The sequence below is a fragment of the Scardinius erythrophthalmus genome, assembly GCF_964197995.2.
Source record: "Scardinius erythrophthalmus genome assembly, chromosome: 12".
Taxonomy (NCBI): domain Eukaryota; kingdom Metazoa; phylum Chordata; class Actinopteri; order Cypriniformes; family Leuciscidae; genus Scardinius; species Scardinius erythrophthalmus.
Window position 1 is genome coordinate 4,143,635 of NC_138232.1, and position 21,249 is coordinate 4,164,883.

The window sequence follows — 21,249 nt, forward strand, 5'->3', positions numbered from 1 at the left end:
ATGATGTCACAAGATGCGACACTAAAAAGGGCCGAATGCTCAAGCACAGTTTTTTCTTGTGATAGTCTTGATGTTGCCCATCACAGTTCAGTACAGACATCAGAACTGCGTCTCCTCACAGCAGATCTGTGTGTGTGTGTGTGTGTGTGATGGAGGGATTCCTGACGCTGTTTTGACTCCTTTACACACTTTATAAGCTCTTCACAAGTTCTCAGTTAGTCGAAATATCATCATATGTGGCTACACACATACTGTACAACGAGCACATTTAGCCCAACACAGCATTGTTTTGATGTTTCTATAAGTTTCATCGCTAATATTTAATTAAAGCCGACCAATCAGGTTGTGAACATATCCCTGTGCCTTTAGATACGGGATCTTTAGGTTTCGGTGTTAAAATGCTCAGTGTGAACGCTAAGCAAACCAGGACTAAATGTTTTTTTTTGAAGGGGGGGTTTTTGGTCCGGACCAAATGAACCAAGCGAACCGAACTAGTGTGAACACACCCTAAGAGATCTCACACTATTTAAACATTTCTCATTAAATTCTTCTAAGACCAAATCATCTGTGTGTAAAATATTGTACACACATTGATTTTATATAGTGCTGCTAGTCTTGTCAAATGACTTCCACTGTAGAGAGAATAGGACCCGATCAAGGTGATGAGTAACACCACTCACATTTCTTCAGAAAATGTAAAAATCGAGTTTCTTTGTTGATGTCTTCAGGCATTTTAGGAGCAACATCTGAGAAAACTGATCCTTAAACGAAACCGAACTGTGAAAGATCAACCTCTGAGCTTTACATTTTCCTCAGGGATTTTCACTTTCTCTCTGTCTCGTCCCTTCCTCCTTCCTCAACACAATGTAAGACTCAATTAGGGAGAACAGTGATGTACAGCAATGCCAAACACACCCCATTGGTCACCTCTATGCTCAGTTAAGCTGCGTGTGTGTCAGACCCGTCTGTAGAGGAAGAGGGATCAGTGCCTACTTCTCATTCTCAGCATTGGCCACTTCCCAGGAATCAATACTTTTCTGATGGTTGGCTGGATTGGGGAAAGGTCTCCTCATTGCATTTTCACTAAGGGACTGATGCTTAATGTGTCTAGGCTGAGGCCTGCTCAAACCATTTACCCCAGTAAAAATAACACATACACTCATAAATGTTCTGTGCCATATTCGTGCATCATATTTACTTTACTTACAAAAATTACTATGGTGCTGTAACGTTTTTGACATGATACCATAGTAATACCGGTAACAATAAAATTTCATTAGTTAACATTAATTAACTACATTAGTTAACATGAACTAATAATAAACTGTACTTCTACAGCATGAATTAATCATTTACTAATACATTATATATATATATATATATATATATATAATATAGATATTTTAGATTGCCATTGTTCACTGCAGCTTTCAAAATTGACAAAAGACATTTTACTTTGAAATTGTTCAAATATATAAACGTACAGTATTACAAACAGACACAGCGGGGAACAGAAAATAAAGGGAAAGGAATTTAGCAGATGCTGGCAACCTAAATCATGATGCAATTATCCATCAGGCAAACACACACGGGAAATAAGGACAAACTGAATGCAGGAGTGACAGTCTTTTGTGTGTGAGCGAGAGAGAGGCTGACACTGTGTTTTGTCTGCTCTGATCAATACTGAGTCAAGGGCACCTGAGCAGTGTGTTTGAGGAAGCGGCAGTGTGTCGTTTGTCCCTTTCCGATGGGATTGTGCGATAACATCCTCGTGATGCAGTGGCCCTGAAGGACAACTGTGTTTCACGCTCCAACTAGTACAGACAACAAGAGAATGATGAACTCATGAATTAGGGAATTCCCACAAGATTGAACGAATTCCGACTTTCTGCACATTGCACACGGAGAACAAAGAAAGTGTGCGTGTGTTTGTGTGTGAGTGTGTTGTTCACCTGTTGGTCCATCTATGCACTGATTGAATGAATATGAATGCCAATGGATTAGATAACACAGTATTGGAAGCTGCAGGATCTTTTATCTTCACTGACCTTTTCTTCATCCTTTTTGCTCAATGTGTTTTAATTAACTGGTGTTTTGGTGAAAGCATTATGAGAAAGTTTTGCTGTACGATTTGAAACATCTCTGGTACCACCACAGTACTTTTTGTAAGGAGAACCATGGTAGGATCATGGTATCCGGGGGTGTAAATCAGACGTTTCATCACAATACAATCTGACATAGATTCTCTCAGCCAGAGATACGATATTGGCCAATAAATCAAAACATGCGATCCGGCCCACATCTGGTACACATGGATTCCACACGGCCCGGATGTGGGCCGGATCTGGGCCGACACTATGTTGCTGTCCGGAACTATTTTTTTGGGGGGGAAATGTCCCAATCTGTGTCTTAAATATATATTTATATATTTTATTATGTGTTTCATCATTTGAAATACTATTTCAGTGTTTCTACTTCAAAATTTCACATTTCATGTAATGTTTTATTAAAAAAATATCCTGGCTTTTCCAAGCTTTATAATGGGAGTGAATGGAACCTTGTTTTTTGAAGCCCCCAAAAAAGCGCATTCATCCATCATAAAACGTTATCTATGCGGCTTTAATGATGTGTTTGGCTGTTTTAACTCTGATAGTGTTTGGCTGAAAGAAGAAAAAAGAAGTCATTTACACCTATGGCTTGATGGTGAGTAAATTATGGGATAATTTTCATTTTTGGGTGAACTAATCCTTTAACTGAGTGGTACTAAAATATGTAACTACTTAAAGAATGCCATGTTCCATTTTCAACATATTATTTCACACACAGTCTCGGTCTTATTTAATGAGGATAGTTTGGATAACTACTGGACAACAGGGTCTTCTCAAGACGCGCGCCCCCGTCTGTCGCGTAGTGATAGCGCGCTTCCCCCCGCTCTTCAGAGAGAGAGAGAGAGAGAGAGAGAGAGAGAGAGAGGGAGGCAAATAAGGCTGAGCAGCGGCAACAGCAGCATCGCCAGTGGCGGCAGCAGCGTCAACGCATCTGCGCGTCTCAGAACTGCCTTGTCTCGGGCCAATCATTCCCTCAGCCCCGTTACCGATTGAGATTTAACAGCGGCTTTGGATCTTAACGAGCCTTCTACATCCTCGTCGACATCTCGGCGTCAGTCCCCGTTCGCTTGACTACCGGTTCCGTTCATTTCTACACTGTTTCTTGAATTTTTAATGGAAAATGGCGTTGTTTGCTCAGTCCTCCAGTCTGTTCTGCGTGCTCTCCGTCCAAACTGTGCTGCTCCTCAGCTTCTCCTCACCGGGAACGGCGACGCTCCTCTTCCCTCAGCACTACACGTAAGTACCTCAAGAAGAAGCGCGAGCGCGGAACGCGTCTTCTGCGCGCGTTTCACAGCGTCCCAGTTTCGTGAGACACTAGAGATGTCCCCGTTAACGCGTCAATTTGTTTTTATTTTTTAATCAGCGTTCATATTTGTAGTCCTAAGCAATTCTGCACGATTGTTTACCATTGCCAAGGAGGTTAGTCGTTCAATTATGTATTAAAAGAGGCGTGACAGGAGAACGGCGATAGTTAGCGGTTCAGCGTAGATGCATTTGTAGTTGCTTGCTGTCATGTTACCGATCACGGATACGTCGGTAACGACGACGGAATGTTCCGCACGCTTGAATGCTGCTACTTTTTGACAGAAGCGCATCACGCAAACGCTTTTTTTTTCTTACTGAACTGTCAGCTTTTAGATGCAGGATTCCCACGGTCATGAATAACCTGAAAATATCGGGGAATTAAAAAAATTCTGTTTTCCAGTCCTGGAAAAGTCATTTTAAGATCTTAGGATTGTAGTGCGACCAGCTTCAAAATGTGAGCGAGTGCAATATGTCTGTAAAATAATTCTAAAATAATTTCATTGGTCAAAAGGTGCGAGGACCTTGTAGATAAACAGTTCGTTTTTGTTTAGTTATGATTTAATTATGGTTTAGAATATGGAATTTCGTTGTATTCTCTTACAATGACAATAAAAGGAATCTGAATCTGAAAATTTTTGAACTCATGAAAGATACTGTGTGTATCAGTGACCTGTCTGATATCGATTATTGCGGATAAACTACCCATGATAACAGCCTGGAGGAGAATAAGATTGCTCACGTTTTCTTTTAAGCATCAACTTTGCCTGAGACAACTGTTGATGTACAGCAAGGGGATAGAGCTATACAATTAATGTGTTTTTCTCTTCATTTAATTAATCCATTAACATTTAAAACAACAATTGACTTCTCCAATGAGATTTTTCTTTCCTGATCAGTTTTATCCTCTTTATAACTGCATTAAATCCCTAATGCCTGATATCTCAGATATGCAAGTATGCATACTCCTATTCATAAAGTTTAGAATTGGTTGTTGCAGTATATACTTGAGTTGTGTATGGAGGGATGTAAGGCATCTCATGTTTGCCCTGGAGTGTACTGTGCTCCAGCTGCCTCCTGAAGTGAGGGTGCTGGGTCCGTGCCAGTTGTGCGCTCGTATGGGGCAGAGGCTGGATTTGTCCGCTGTGTGCCCACACATGCCAGTCCCCATGGATTATCTCGTCTCACATGCTATGAAATCATAGAATTTTGATGCTGTTTATGTAAGGTTTTACGTAATGTAAATTAAGTTGTGTTTGGTCTTATTTTGGACATTTGCAACAAAAAAAGATATTATATTATAGTTCTCTTTTAAATTAGATTATATACAGTGGTTCTCTCAACTCAACTGGTGGGTTGAAATCCAAAATGGTTCGCAAGTCTGTTCAGATAGGGTTGCCATTAACTGCACAATTTCATTCAAGGATAGTAAAACTATCAACTTTTAGTTGAAATTAAATTGTATTTTATTCAAATATTTTATCACATATTTTTAATAAATTCTATTATTATGTGTCACTTTTTGAGGCATCATCACTGTGTCAAATACAATTATTGTTAATAATAATAATAATAATTTGAGGCAGTGATTCAGCTTTGTTAGGTAAACAGTTTTAGATTTTATAAATAAATCACTCTCTGCATTTTGACAGAATTTTATTTTATTTCATGCTTAGCACGATAGTAATTAACCCATAGGTCTTCAATTTATTTCTGCCTGGCAAGAGAACAGTATCTTGCATTTATAAAAGGATTGTTTCACTTTCCCAACAGCGCAGCATATGTAATCTGTCAACCTTGATAAGCAACGTCTATCAACCTGTCAGAAGCACAGAGACGCTGCCAGAGAACAAATAGTGCATGTCTGGATAGTATTAGAGCTAAATAATACATTAGGCTGGTTTTCAGCTCTTGTATGGTTAATAACTGATAATCTTCTTCATAATACGGTGAAATGGACTATCTTTCGCTCTCTCTGTTTGTGTTTTTCTGTTTGCGGTGTTGTAGCCTGTAGTCACAGAGATTTGTAACGCTTATTTTGCACAGCGCTTTGAGCCTCGAGGCCTTCCCCTCTTTACCAAAGCCAGTCAGTAAGCAAGCATGACCACTATAGAGAAGGATTTAACAAAAGCAAGAAATTCAATCAATAACCAAAACGAAGTCATAGCAATGATCAAGCATGCTTACGTTTATCTTATTGCTTTCATTGTTTCAGTCTGATATTCGTAAATTGGTGACGATAGACAAGGAATGGTGTGTCCTCGTTTCAAATCTTTCAGTCACACTTCTGAGTGGTATGGACGGAGGAGGTTGCCATGTTGCTTTTAAAGCTTTGTTCCAATGCCTAGTGCGCTGCCAGCATTTTAAGGCATCATATGCACACTTCCTGATTGTAAACATAGTTCATTCATTATAAAAAAGTTCATATAATTAACATGTTCCTGCCTAAAGCTTATCAATCTGCCACGTATGAAGTTCCTTTGCTTCCTTATAAGGCAGCTAGACAGTGAGGCAGCTTACTAGGTTTTGAAACAGAGCTTAATTGTCATTAAAAAATTGTCATTTGGGTTTGATTTATAAACAGCAGCGACTGAGATTGTCATTCACAGGTCAACACAAAATTCTCCTTACTGATAACATGTTTTGTATTACAGATTTGCATCAGGATGATGACGCAATACGAGTGAGGGACATGCGCTCTTTTGGGAACAATTACCTCCAGTCATGCTAGTTAATGGCTAAATGACTCAGCATTTAAATAATTAATTTAGAGAGGAAAGTAACCTCTTCTTAGTGACACAAACCGAGTCTCCGCTTTTCTTTCATACGTTTTTTTCCTTTTATTTTGAGCTCACTGACAAAAGACATGATTGCGCACCTTTTAAATGTTAACGTTTTTAAAAACGAGAATGCCTGTTATATTATTTAAATTCTATTTTAAGGTAGCTAATAGGATCCGGGGAGTAAATAGCCATAATTTGTCTAAATTAGTAATCTCAAAACTTGAATTTCTTTGTATTCCATTCAGTAGATTCGTCTTACTGTCATTCCAAAATCAACTTCCTGTGGGGGTGTGGCCAGTTCAATTCAAATTCCTATTCATGCATTGAAATTAGGATTCAGTTCATAAATTCTGAATTTCCACATATCTTTATTGATAGTATTATTATTATTATTGATAATAATACTTTATTAAGTCACAATCCTAATTCTTATTATATATTTTTAAAATGTATTATATATAATTATATTAATTATCTATTGATTTATGTTATAAAAATATCAGTAATTATGCTTTAGTAGTATTAAGTTATTAAGGATTAAGCACAACATGGAATTAAAATTAGAAAGTCGTGTAGCAGTAAAATAATAGTTTGAACTGTAAGCTGTGTACAGACTAAAATATTTTTTTATATAATATTTCAAATAGTCTAAAAATACTTAAGTCTCGGTTGAAGTTTTATGTCTTTGTAGTGCGCTCTCCATGGTGCTGAAATGTCACTGTTCAAACACATTTACATGTATGCTAGTCGAAGTGGCAGTGCGGTGAAGAGAGGGAATTTCAGGGGGTTTTCAATGAAAAGCAAACATACAAATACAAATACACAAACAAAACTTTTTCAGGACTGTAAGGGCGAAATGTCACCCAAAAACAAAAAGTACTTTTGTTTTCCATTATGAAATGTTTGTAGATCATTTGTAGAGCTTGTGTAGGCTGGGTTTGTTTACTACTGTACCAGGATCAGTATATGACTCTCAGACAAGAACTATAGGTACTAAAGTTTCATTTTGGATAAGGATATCATGTTATATTTGATACTGAACACAATAAAATAACCAATAGCATCTGTTATGGAGGTAATGTGAGGATTACGTCCTATCTAACATGCTTTAGGCACCAGTTTTGTGATATTTTGCTATTCTTAATCTGCTTTTCTGTTACATGTGCAATGAATCTGAAACTTGGCTTTGAATGAGCACCTCTCTAGATACTTTACTACTGGTTTTGTGGTATTTAACCAGGGATATTCAGGCTGGTTAGTCAGGCAACTTAAAAAAACAGCGATTTAAAAAGAGAAGTTGTAAAAAGTAATAGAGATGGGAGGTGAGCTAGTGTGAGAGTAACATTATTATCAGCTAACTTAGATGACACTGACGGCTTGTGTACTGAAAGCATCAGTTAAAATGATTTAAAAATTGTAAGTGTGTTTTTGTGTTTTTGTTCATGACATAAACAATATTATATATATATATATATATATATATATATATATATATATATATATATATATATATATATACACACATACACACACACACACACACACACACACACACACACACACACACACACACACACACACACACACACACACACACACACACACACACACACACAAATGACCGCACAAGGATAGTAGAACCTGACATTTTTTACCTTGTGGGTACATTTTTGGTCCCCATGAGGAAAACACATCTTGTAAATCATACTAAATTATGTTTTTTAAAACATGTAAAACATTTTAAACATTTTTTTAAAACATTTTTTTAAAAAAAATGTAAAAATACAGAAAATGAGGGTTGTGTTTAGGGGTAGAGGAGTGGTTTCACTTTACAATAAGGTTTCATTAAATAATGAATTAACAACTTTATTTAACATGAAATAAGAATGAACAATACTTCTACAGCATTTATTAATCTTAGTTAATGTTCATTTTAACATTTTACAAATACATTATGGACATAAAATGTTGTATTTGGTAAAAAAAAATCTACTTGTACATACTGGCCAGGCACTAAATTAAGGCGTTTGTATGATGAAGAGATAAAAAGTATGACCTGGCACATTTTATGGCCTGTGTGAGTATAAAAGAGCAAGCATTCTGGATTCCTGTTCATGCTGGAGGTGTTGTCATTAGCGGTTAGCATCAGTTCTCCCTGGGAAAACATCCCTCACTCTGAAAACCGTTATTTCTCCCTCTGTGACCTTTTCTTGGTTGACATGTTTCCTTCAGCAGCGTCTTCGTCCCCGCAAACCATTTACTATCATCTCCGCCTAGATCTTTCATTACTGTGTAATCTAAACACGCTCAGTCTCGTTTCTTTCTTCAGTTCCTGTGTATCTGTCGGTATCTGATCAATAGATTACGGAAACTCCCTCTGCAGCGGCTCAGCCGCTTGTATTCGCATTGAGGGTTTCTAAGGTCATAGCACTTATAATAACAGAGTTTGGCTTAGTTTGGTTAATTATGTTTGAAAAGCATGAAACGTGAGAGGAAGCAGTACAGTGAGTCAGAGACGGGTCACCCGTCAAAAAATACATATGGGAAAAGCTTTTTTTATTAACCATTTATTCATTTTAAATTTAAAACCACATACATACACAAACACAAAACTTCAGCATGCACACACACTTAACATAAACTTCACATATCCTAAAATAACATACAACATATACCTTCCAAACACTCTTACCCACCCTATACCCAATAGTACACAAAGGAGAAATAATAATAATAATAATAAACCCTCAAAGAATCAAACTTAATTCCGTCATTTAAAGTCAGCTACATGTTATTGCGATTTTTTTCTTTTGCACAATGACATCAAGCCACTAATAATTCCATATACAATGTCCATCCTCCATCAGTGTCCATCGATGTCCTTCAACTTATTTGCTGCTGTAATTCCTGCAAGCCATATTCGTTTTTATTTAACTGTAAAACTGTAAAAGGTCCAGCCAACTTCAGGTTGGCATATGGGAAAATCTAAAGATAATGATGCCATTATTAGATTTTATTTGTGATTTGACATGATTTTAAAGGGTAACTCTCGCCAAAATACAAACTTTCGTTTAAAAGCATAATTAGAATGGAAACGCCACTTTTTTCGCTCAAAATGCCTTTTGAATGGGAGTGCTTGGGGCACTACAATGAGAACATCATTTTTAAAACACTAAGAAGGCTCGACACAACATGAAACTGTGCTGGAAGTATCACCAGAGGCTCTACACATGAACTCCAGCATTGAGAACATTGTTTGTGTACACAGAGTTTACTAAAAAGAAAGATTTTTAACAACTCTCTATAGCTGTGTCCGCCGGGATTTTGACAGTTAAAAATAGTCGATCTCCGAATGCAACGCAACAGGGAGGAGAGTAAAGATGGAAAGCTCCTAAAGCTTAGTTCCGTATAAATTCACGGATACTTTGTTGTTTTGTCGTTAGTGAAAATCAATATTGACCTTGTATTTGAAAAAGGATCCTCATATAAGAAACAATACTAAAATTCAGAGTCAATTCATTCGCATTCGGAGATCGACTATTTTTGACTGACAAAATGTCGGCGGACACAGAGACAGTGAGTTGTTTAAAAATCTTTCTTTTTAGTAAACTTATCAATGTCCATCGATGTCCTTCTTCTTCTCTGCTGCTGTAAGTCCCGCAAACCATATTCGTTTTTATTTAACTGTAAAACTGTAAAAGGTCCAGCCAACTTCAGGTTGGCATATGGGAAAATCTAAAGATAATGCTGCCATTATTAGATTTTATTTGTGATTTGACATGATTTTAAGGTCAAATCTTTGCAAACCATTTTGCAAATTTGTTTTTGCCCAAAAGAGTGGTCTGGTGGTGTTCAGATGGCCACAGAGTGAATCGACTTCCCTTTAAAGGGAGCTTGAGTGAATTGAATCTCAGCTGCCAAATGACATTTAACTTAACTGAGTCTACCTCTAATGGATATTTTGAAACGTGACACTAAACCAAAGTAGCCTGCAAATTGAATTGAGTAGAGGTAACTGCTGCTTGTTTCCTCACTATCACTATTAGCTCATAGAGTTAGGGTTATGGATGTGAGCACACCCTTAACTATAAGTACATACTTTTACAGTGCATGCATTGGCACACCTTTTATCTATTGCTTTCAAGTTATTTTATCGACTTTTTTTATGGAATCTATTTTATTGACCTTTTCTTCACTCACACTGGCCACTTTATTAGGTACACTTTGCTAGAACTGGGTTAGACCCCCTTTTGCCTTCAGAACTGCCTAAATTCTTCGTGGCATGGATTCAACAAGGTGCTGGAAACATTCCTCAGAGATTTTGGTCCATATTGTCATGAAAGCATCACGCAGTTTCTGCAGATTTGTCGGCTGCACATCCATGATGTGAATCTCTTGTTCCAGCACATCTCAAAGCTGCTGTATTAGACTGAGATCTGGTGACTGTGGAGGCCGTTTGAGTTTAGTGAACTCACTGTCATGTTCAAGAAACAAGTTTGAGATGCTTTGTGACATCCTATCCTGCTGGAAGTATCCATCAGAAGATGAGAACACTGTGGTCATAAAGGGATGGACATGGTCAGCAAGAACACTCCGGTCGGCTGTGGACTTTTAAATGATGCTGCTCAGTTGGTACTAAAGGGGCCAAAGTGTGCCAAGAAAATATCCCTTACACCACCAGCAGCCTGAACTTTTGATACAAGGCAGGATGATCCATGCTTTCATGTTGTTTACACCAAATTCTGACCCTCATCTGAATGTCACGGCAGAAATCCAGACTCATCAGACCAGGAAACGTTTTCCAGTCTTCTATTGTCCGATTTTGGTCAGTCCGTGTGAATTGGAGCCTCAGTTTGCTGTTCATAGGATTAACTTATATAATTGTGTACTATATATACTTTGTTTAAAATATTATATCTTACAAAACATGGTTAGACGTCACTTGTATATAAAGAAAATAGTGCTGAAATTGTCACATTAGATGAAATATAGTCGCATTAGATCCCAGTTGTGGATTTGTGGAGAAGTGTGTTTTATTGTTGCCTACAACCCTCTACAATGCGAGTAAATCATTTGCAAATGCAACCAAAGTTCACTTTGGGCGACTAAAAAATGTCTTTAATTAGCCAATGGCTAGTAAATTGTACGATTTCAGTCGTCTGTGATTTGAGTTAGAGGCAAAAAAAAAAAAAATCAGTTTAGCGCAGACATAATTGCCTGCCGAACTTTACGCACCTTCGCTTGGCTGAGAGCGCCCTTTGTCATTTTCTCTCACACACACTCAGCGTTAGAGAAAGAGAGAGGCTTGTATGCCACGTAAAGAGATTCGACGCTGTCCCAATCTGACCAGTGCTGCGTCGTCATGAAAGTTAATCATTTCCATGTGTTTTTAAAACTTGTAATTTTAAACAAAGCTTTAAAAACCCTCCGCAAAAGATAACATCATTTTATCCCTTAAAACTCATCTTTGATCACCAAAATTACATATTTAAACATTTTTTCCTGTGAATTCTTTTCATGCCTTAAAATAGCTTCAGTGTAACTCTAAACCCTTGCTTCATTTACTATACGCGGATCCACACTTTACTAAACCGCCTCCACTCAGTCAACTTTACCGAGTAAACGCTGTGCAATGGTATCACTCTTTACAACACTCTTTACACTCTTTTTTGTATTATATTTATGTAGATCTTTTTTCATATGCATTGTTCTTGCATGTAAAAGGTCTGGCAAGTAAAATAAAAAATGTACTATCCAATGGCGACTCGTGTGTCCATAGAGGGTTGGCCAATGTGACGCATTCTCCTGCTAATCTTCTCATCCTTGTCATTCAAATGAAGCAGACATTTCATGATGGCATTTCTTTTTGTGTGTTATCTTTAAATGACAAATGACCATGTCTCTCCGCCGATGGTGGAGATAGATGATGCAGAGGGTTGTGTTGTTACTGGCTGTTTTTTAGATTTGCAGTGAAACAGCTGTAATAGAGAGTACATATCTGAAATCTCAGCACTATGAAAGCTTTGGACTATTTGCAGGTGATTTACTCAATATTGACTGAAATTACGATTGCGTTCATACATGCCATTAATTTGGTCTTAGTCTATGTTTCTTAGTGCTCTTTACCCAGCTCAGCGTATGTTGAGATGCAGGTGCTAAAAGCCCCCAAAGCTTGTAGTGTGAATATGTGCATGTGTGTTTTAGAAACGTTTTTGCGCATAGGTGTGTGTGTTTTTGCTTATGTGGGTATCAATTACTTTTGTCTTAGGTCTGAACTCTGAAACATACATATGTTAATGCTTCTATCTATTCTTAATTTAATGCATCATTGTTCCGGAAAGTTCAGACTGCAGTTCATAACATAATTGCTCAATTTAGTTTTTTTAAATATAGGTTTTACTTTCAGGTTACCAAATAATAATAATTATTATAATTATTAGTATTATTTTCCGTAACTTTTTTTTTTCGAGTTTAAAAAAAACCTTTTCATTTGTGTTTGAAAACATTTGGCTCGATACACATTTTTTTGGTGCTATTTACATCTAATTTTGTGTGTCAAAAAATGAGACTTAGTGTTTGGTCAACAGTCTTTAATTTCTATTTTGTCTATTTCCACTGGAATAACAGCTCTTGTTCTTTCCAAAAAGGCAACAATATACTCACGGATTTGTGTAGATACGCCAAGGTATTTTATATTTTTAAAATGGAATAAAATTACATTTTAGAAAATTGCAAGGTTGCATAAATTTTTTTTTAAACATGAACCTGCTTTTGCAAAGTCCAAAGTGTCAAAAATACCTGAGTAAGGATTTAATTATTATTACCTTGATTCTTTTTGCTCCCTTGTCAACTCTTGCACAGTTGGAAAGAACAAGCATTACCATTCCAGATTTTATTTTATTTTATTTTATTTTATTTTATTTTATTTTATTTTATTTTATTTTATTTTATTTTATTTTATTTTATTTTATTTTATTTTATTTTATTTCATTTTATTTTATTTTATTTTATTTTATTTTATTTTATTTTATTTTATTTTATTTTATTTATTATTTGCATTTAATTACATTTTATGATTATTATTATTTTACATTTAATATGTTTCAATTATCAGTCAGTTTTGTTAAAAGTGAATGGTGGCCACAACTGTCGAGCAAGACTTTCACACAATCATTTGACTTCAGAACACTTAGATTATAGTGCTGACATTGTACACAGTACTTTTTATGTCATGACTGTGTCAATGTCAAGTTTATAGAATTTAAAATGGCAGCACACTTTTATGTTCCATGAAATAAATAAACACATACAGGTTTGGAACAACATGAGGGTGAGTAAATGATGACAGAAGTTTTATTTTAGGCTGCACTGTCCCTTTAAGTACGACAAGCTGCAAACTTGCAGTGCAATTGCCTGAGCAGCTTCACGTCTGTGTTTGTGTACAGAACGTTCCTGGCCTAAGACAGCATTTTCTTACCTTCCACTCTCTATCCATCTCTCTTCTGCTGAATCTCATTGTGTTAAGAGCTTTAGGAGCTGCAGGCAGATATACAGCTCTGATCTCCGGACGTTTGATCGCTTCATTCAGGTTTGGCCCAGTTAGCAAGTGTTGCTGCTGCTTAGGGAGGCATTTCTGTCAGAACCGGGCTTTCTTTATCATTCGGCTCCTTAAACATCCACTCTTACCTGCCAACAGCCGACCAGCCCACTGCCAGAGAGAGAGACAGGATGAGAGTTTAGAAGGATAGTGATTAAAGTCGAAATTGAGCCTGTTTACTTTCTTAAAGTGATAGTTCACCCCAAAATAAAGATTCTGTCATCATTTACTCAGCATGTCTTCTACTTTATGTCATTCCAAAGCATATGCATCGGTCTTGAAACATGTATTTTTGAATCATAAATCGTTGATTTTGGTCAATAATCGGTATTAAATGCTGAGAAACGAATTAATTGTGATTCGAAAGCAATTCAGTGCTTTGATATAAATAAGCTTTAAATTACTACATGTGCGAATTAATGGAGACGTTGTGCGCCGTCACTTACTCCTTTATAGACACGCGCTACAAAATATTAGTAGTAACCCACACACACACACACACACACACACACACACACACACACACACACACACACACTCTCTGACCCCCTGAAGGCCTCAGTGTAATTCACATCCTGACTAAGACACTTTGGGCGAAGCATTTAAAGGTCCCATATTGTCAAAACTGACATTTCCTGGCTTTTTTCATGATAACAGAGGTCTAGGGGGGACTATGAAACTACCATATAAGTTTCAAAACAGTCGATCCACAGACAAATGCACACAGCCTGCATAAAGTAGCTGTGCCTTTTCACGAGCCGTTCAGTCACCGCCTTCAGTCATCACCCCCACCAATGGTGGGTCATTCAGAAAACAACAGGCCAATCAGAAGAGAGGCTCATGAATATTAAGTAGACAGGCCGAAATCGACCTGTTCTTGGCAGAGCTCCTGAGAAAGGAGCTGTACAAATAAATTGAGATGGTTTTTGGTACTTATACCGCAAATATATATTCTTAAGGGCATCAAAACCTAAAATAAAACTTCTGAAAGGGGCACAATATGGGACCTCGGTCAAATAATCCTATGAATGCATATAAAAAATGCAGAATCTAATCAAATTATTCGAATTTTAATGTGAATCGTTCTGAATTTGCAAAAGTCGTTATTGAATTGAATTTAAAACCTATGAATCGTGAATCGAATCAATTCACTGTCTACCCACAGATTCACTGCCCTAATTTTTTTAATAATATACTGGTCAGTCTTGTTAATCAATGTGAATGATGACTGGGCCTTTAAAGCTGCAAAAAAAAAAAGAAGATAAATAGTAAATAGTTTAGCTCTTCGGAAGTCACGCAATAACTGTTTCTGGAGTTAACTAAATGCTGGAAAAACAGAAAAACTTACAGAAGTGGAAACACACAATAATATATTTATTTTTAAAACATTATATTATTAAATGCTAATAGAATAGCTGGGTTCAGTCATTCTTATCAAATAAATAAGACTGCTCAGCCAGAAACACACACACACACACTTGCACACACACGCAGGATTTCTTTGGGGGCTATTCTAGGCTGTGTAACACAGATAAGGGTTATTTCTGACCCCGGGCCGCGGTTGCAAATCTCTGACCATTAGGCGCCAGCAGATAAAGCTGTTATAGGGTCTGTGTGACACTGCTGAAATTCCCCTGTAATGTTCTCCATCCGTTTCCCAAACACTGAATGTTAAAACACCTCATGACTGCGGATGTGCTCTAGCAGATAATAACGCTTTTTAAGAAATGTCACACTGTCTTTTTTTTTAACGTGCTGACATATTTCCTCTTAAAACTAGATGTTGGAGTGCATTATATGACCTCAAGGCTAATAGATGTGCAGGAAAAGCCACAAACTCCAATTTTGGTTTAATTTAAGTCTTTAAAGTTGTCATTTGGAAGCCTTTACTACTATTATTAGTATTATTATCATCATTTTTTATACCCTTGGGAAATTCATAAGTGCAAGATTGACGGCACCCGGGACATTCAAGGTCAAAAGGTCACAGTCAAAAATAAAAGCAATTATATTAATTGTAATTCCTGATCGCCTCTGCAGTGTGAAACAGACTGTCAGCTTTCTGGTGCAGAATCACACTCAAATGCTAATAACTCCTAAAAATTCTGCTGTTATTTCAGTCTTTATTAATCTGTTTTGATTAAGTGTCTTTGACTTTTAGTCTTTGACTGCCCTAATTTATAGTTTTTTTGATGTTATGACAAAATGCTAATGTTTTTGTAACATTGTCCAAGCTTTTATATAAAAAAAAAATATATATATATATATATTTTTTTATATACACACACATATATATACTGTATATATATATATATATATATATATATATATATATATATATATATTAAAAAATAATTATATATATATATATATATAATTATTTTTTAATATATATATATATATATATATTAAAAAATAGTTTTATTTAATTACATTTTTTATTATTCTATTCTTTTCTATTCTATATATCATTACTGGGACATCAGTCATAGTGGGCAATATTAACAAAGTCAGTAGCAGGCACAGATACACACCATTTGGTGACTTTTGCGATACTCTTTTTCAATGTGCTACGATTAGGAATCCACACATTCTATTGGCTCTCACTATATAGGACAGATAGTGTGTGAATTGGGATTTAGTCATGTGATGGTGATTATTACGGATTTGCATTGCTGTTAACCAATGCTGTCTGTGTGTGTAACAGGATGATGCACTGGGCCGGTCGTATAGAGAAGGAACTGGAGAAGGTCCTGCAGCTGGTCACCGGAGGCCAACAAATGAAGGGAGTAAGTTGAACATCTTTAACCTGTTAGACCGTACTACAAATCTAGTTATATAATATCTAGTTATATAATATTCTATAATATAAAGAAATTCTGGAGTTACAGAGTTAGGGCAAGGGCATCTCTCTTCCGTACATCAGTGTGGAAGTGACCATAATAATCACACTGTATTGTTTATCTTTGTTGTGGTGCCTTAGGAAGAAGCTTTAACTTGTTTATGATGTTATGATAACAGTGGTTGCATAAGATGATTACAATAATAGCAGTGTTTTTTTTGTGTGTAGACATTTACAATAACAATAATTTTCTGTTGACAGCGGTCTTGGGCACTAAGTAATAATTTTCGGTAGTTTCTGAAAGCTTGACATATACTGTATATTTCATATTGAATATTTCACATGAATGTTTCACTAGTTGAATGACTATTCTGAATATTTTGTTAAATGGCATAAAACAATTTCTTAAAATTTAAATATAGTGAGACCATGAAAAGGCATTTTTGTATTTGATGCAATTTTTGTTCATTACAAATTACAGTATGTTCATAATTTTAGTGATGAGTAGAGTGAAAAAATAAAATAATAGAAATAAAAAAATTAGATTACATATTTTGGTCTATTATATTGTATTTAATTTAAATATTATTATATTTAAATAAATATTTAAAAGTGCTTTTTATATATATATATATATATATATATATATATATATAGCACTTTTAAATATTTATTTCAATATTAATACATTATTTAAAGTAAATCATGTATCTCTGGCTATTTCCATTTCCAAGCTGTGGGAGTTTTTGTTTGTTTGCATTAAATATATATATATTGCTGGGATAAACAGCAGAGTTAGTGATTGGGAGGATGAACATTCTCAGTTGTTGAAAAGTATATTTTAATTTGTCCATCCATGTGTGTGTGTGTGTTTGTGTTTTAGAAAATCAGTTTGCGACACTGAATGCATGCAAGTCTGTGTTTGCACTCTCGGTAGCCGGAGGTTGCTGAGTCTGTGGTCTGAGTGTGTGTGTGCAGTGAGTCTGTGAAAGCGCATTTATCTCCGGCCCAAACAGGAGTCGTCACAGGGAGTGCTAAATGGCCCAGCATGTGCAGAAAAAGCCATTTTCTAAATGGATGCCTCTCCCTATATGTGCGTCTGATAGAAATCTTCCCTGGGCTACGGCGGCCCGCTAACAAGATTGCTTTCCTTCGTCACTCTCTCTTTCCTTTTCATGCCCAGTTTATTCCGATATTCTTTTCCCACCCTTTATGAAAAAAAAGTCTTGCAAATGAATTCTAAGCATTTTCTTTAGCTTCTCAAAGTTATTTTTGAGAAAGTAAATAGAATGGACTGGCCGCATTCAGCGTGCAACAATCTTAAATATATATTTGGATATTTTGCTTGAAAAATTGGTGTGTTGGAAATATTTGGGGAAAAAGAACAAGTCAGAAAGATCACTATCTTAACACAAGCTGAACATTAATACTTAACCATAAGGTAAAGTCTGGTAGCAGATGTTATTCTGCTTAGATAAACCCATTAAACATGGTTAGGAGTAGTGATAGAGTGGTATGATGTATGATAGTGATATAATCTGACAACATTTGGTCATTTTGAGATGATTTGAGAGGTTTGGCTGAATGAACTTCAGAGTTCCCCCTTTTTTTGTATTATTATTATTTTTGGTTGATTTTTGAGTAAGTATGTAATGTAGTCTCCAAAACTCTTGAGATTTAAATTGGGAATTTGATTCCTTTAAAAGTGAAAATGAATGGAAAATTTAGTACAAATTTTAAACAAAGAACCCATGCCACATGATATTACAGTACGTTTTATGCAAGTATATTGATAATTTTACTGGTCGTATCTTAAATGTATACATTTTATACCACTCTGATGGTTTCACTATTCTGTTTAATTTCATTTTCTGAAATTATTTGTAAATATTTAAATATGAGACCATGAAAATGGATTTTTTTTTGTTTATTGCAATTCTTTTTCATTACAGATTACATTAAAACATAATTTGAATTTAAAAATTAATTAAATGTGGTCTCAGACATTATTGTATATATATATATATGTGTTCTCAGATTTTTTTCTCTCACACACACACACACACACACACACACACACACACACACACACACACACACACACACACACACACACACACACACACACACACACACACACACACACACACACACACACACACACACACACACACACACACACACACACTCACACACACACACACACACACACACACATATATACCCAGGGTGCTGGAAACAGGAGATCATATTGCTTGTCATGGTTTTACAGTGAGATTTTTGTTTGCAATTCTGAAATTTTTCACAGACCTCCTGGCTGTTCATGAGAGGAACCCGATTTGAGAAACACTGTTGTAAATATTGTTGTAAGGTTGATTCAGCCATAATATTTTGTAACTAAAAAAAAAAAAAACTGTTACTGTAATTTAGATGTTTCCAAATAAAGCAAATTTTTAGGTTTCTTGACAAAACATTTTTGCTGGGTATGTGCTGGTAAGCTATGGAATTATTTCAACTAAATAATTTAGATTAAAGAGATTCAGCTGACAAAAGAGTTTGGGAACCCCTGAGATAGATGATCCTTTCAGTTGCATCACTTCCATCTTGATTTACTTTGCTTCACGAAATTAAATAGAATGGACCTTGAAAGCGCTACTCCTTTTCTTTCTTTCTCGGGTTCTATTTCTGTCTCTCTCTGTGTCTTTAGTCAGGGATGTTAGATAAGCAGTCGTACAGCTTTACTCCCACACACACTCCCTAACAAACTACACAGTTCAGTGGCACGGATATAAATAGAACACACTCGTGTGCAACTCTGGGCGCCTCTTCAAGGTTATGACAGCTTATGTTGGGCCAGTCATCTGCATATTTTATGCCTTGTCCTAAGTTTATCTATTTCTTGGTAAATTCTTTTCCCCCCTCTGAAGCCAGATGTGCGTGTTTGTTGGGTATTTGGACACCTGGACTGTTGTGTGTTTTGTGTAAAAGACAGAAATAGGCAATGAGTCACAAGAAAGGGAATGTGCCTCTGAATGCACACTATTCTCTGATTCAGAAAGAAGTAACTACATTTGCTTGTCCTGAAGTAAGAATTCTTAAGCAGACGTTGTGAAATCTGTTCAAATGCCACCAAAAATGTTTTATTTTTGCTTTGTTTTTTTTCATTATAATATCTGAACATCCTTAAAACAATATAAATTTACTTCAGAAGCAAAATTGTGTCAGATAATAAGTTGTTTTCAGAGAATATACCTTGAAATAAATTTATATTTCTTTTAAGCATAAACCTCACAAAATATTGTTATTTATGGATTTTTGTGGTCAACGCAATTTTCTTATGCAGTTTTGTTTTCTTATTTTAAGGATGTTTAGATGAAAATTGATATGCATATATTTGCTTGATATTTTGAATGTGTATGATACATTGCAAATTAACCTAGCATTATACTGTACGCTTGTCATGATTGAAATATGCATTGCATTATAACTGCTAATCAGTGATTTCAGTTAACTGATGTAATGCAGAGAACTTGCTCCTGTGGTCTGTTCATACAAGACGTTCTTAGCTGTTTTTAACGGGTTTTCTGTATAAACATGCACTAGATGTAGGCTATTTTTTTGACTGTTGAGATGTTTTTTTTCAGTGTCTCATTTAATGTGCATCACGTTAAGATACTATGTCAAGTTAACAGAAGTTCAGCATTTATATATTCACCTAAAGTTACTTTTGATCCATTGCAATGATCTACAGTACATGTGAATGGCCCCTGATTTGACAAATTAATCTTAGGGTTATCACTTCACACATTGCTGTCATATTACTCAGAAGTTTATTGCGTGTTGCAGTTTTTCTACATATCATGCAGCCCTAGTAGTAATACTATACATGGATTGATAGATAGAAGAACAAATAGTAACATGCTGATTGATAAATGGAAATGTAAAAAGTAAAAGAAACATGCTTAAGCTCAGTGAGGCAGGATGTGATATCATTCTTTCTCTTTGTCCCGAAGTTAGTGTTTTGAATGACTTAATTAGGATGAAGTCAGGAATCATATTGGAGTAATGTGAACTGTCTAGAGCGACGCTAGAAAGCTGACCTCCATGACCTTTGATCTCTGCTTGCTTTCTGCTGGAGACCATGCATAATTCAAACTGATGGGTCACAGCTAGTAATGCCGGATCTGCTACTGATGTCCCCTAAAGAAAGACAGCAACTTCACAAGTCTGCAGTCAGTATGATGTGTTTTGTCACATGTTATGTAATAGATTCTATTTAATCTTATTTAATGTCACACCATAGTGAAAACACCTAATTATCAGACCTTAAATGGGTTCTCGCACTGTGTCCCCTAGAGAACACTTTGGGGAATGCCTCCAGCATGACCGGTGTCTGAAGCATGTGTGGAAACACGGCAATGAACTTGACATTGGCTGGTGGCAGACTGTGACCTCCTGTAAAACACGTCATCCTCTTATTTGTCTTCATGATCCATTTGTTTGTTTCTGACATCTGAGAACATGCACGATTGTGCTTTCTTGGGCATGGGTGAGGAGCTTACCCGTTCAGTTCTTCAGGGAGCTGAATGCGAGCATTGTGAGGATTTCTCAATGTAT

At 36.0% G+C, this 21,249-nt stretch overlaps 1 protein-coding gene across 1 annotated transcript in view; it reads left to right on the forward strand.

Annotated features, from left to right (window-relative positions):
• The first annotated feature begins 2,979 nt into the window (after window positions 1–2,979).
• The window catches only part of cacna2d2a (calcium channel, voltage-dependent, alpha 2/delta subunit 2a), a 221,880-nt gene continuing 203,610 nt past the window's right edge, over window positions 2,980–21,249 (forward strand). The window contains exons 1-2 of the mRNA XM_081381233.1: window positions 2,980–3,344; window positions 16,498–16,579. Coding sequence (XP_081237359.1) covers window positions 3,229–3,344; window positions 16,498–16,579 — 198 coding nt within the window. The 5' untranslated portion in view covers window positions 2,980–3,228. The remainder of the gene's footprint in view (window positions 3,345–16,497; window positions 16,580–21,249) is intronic.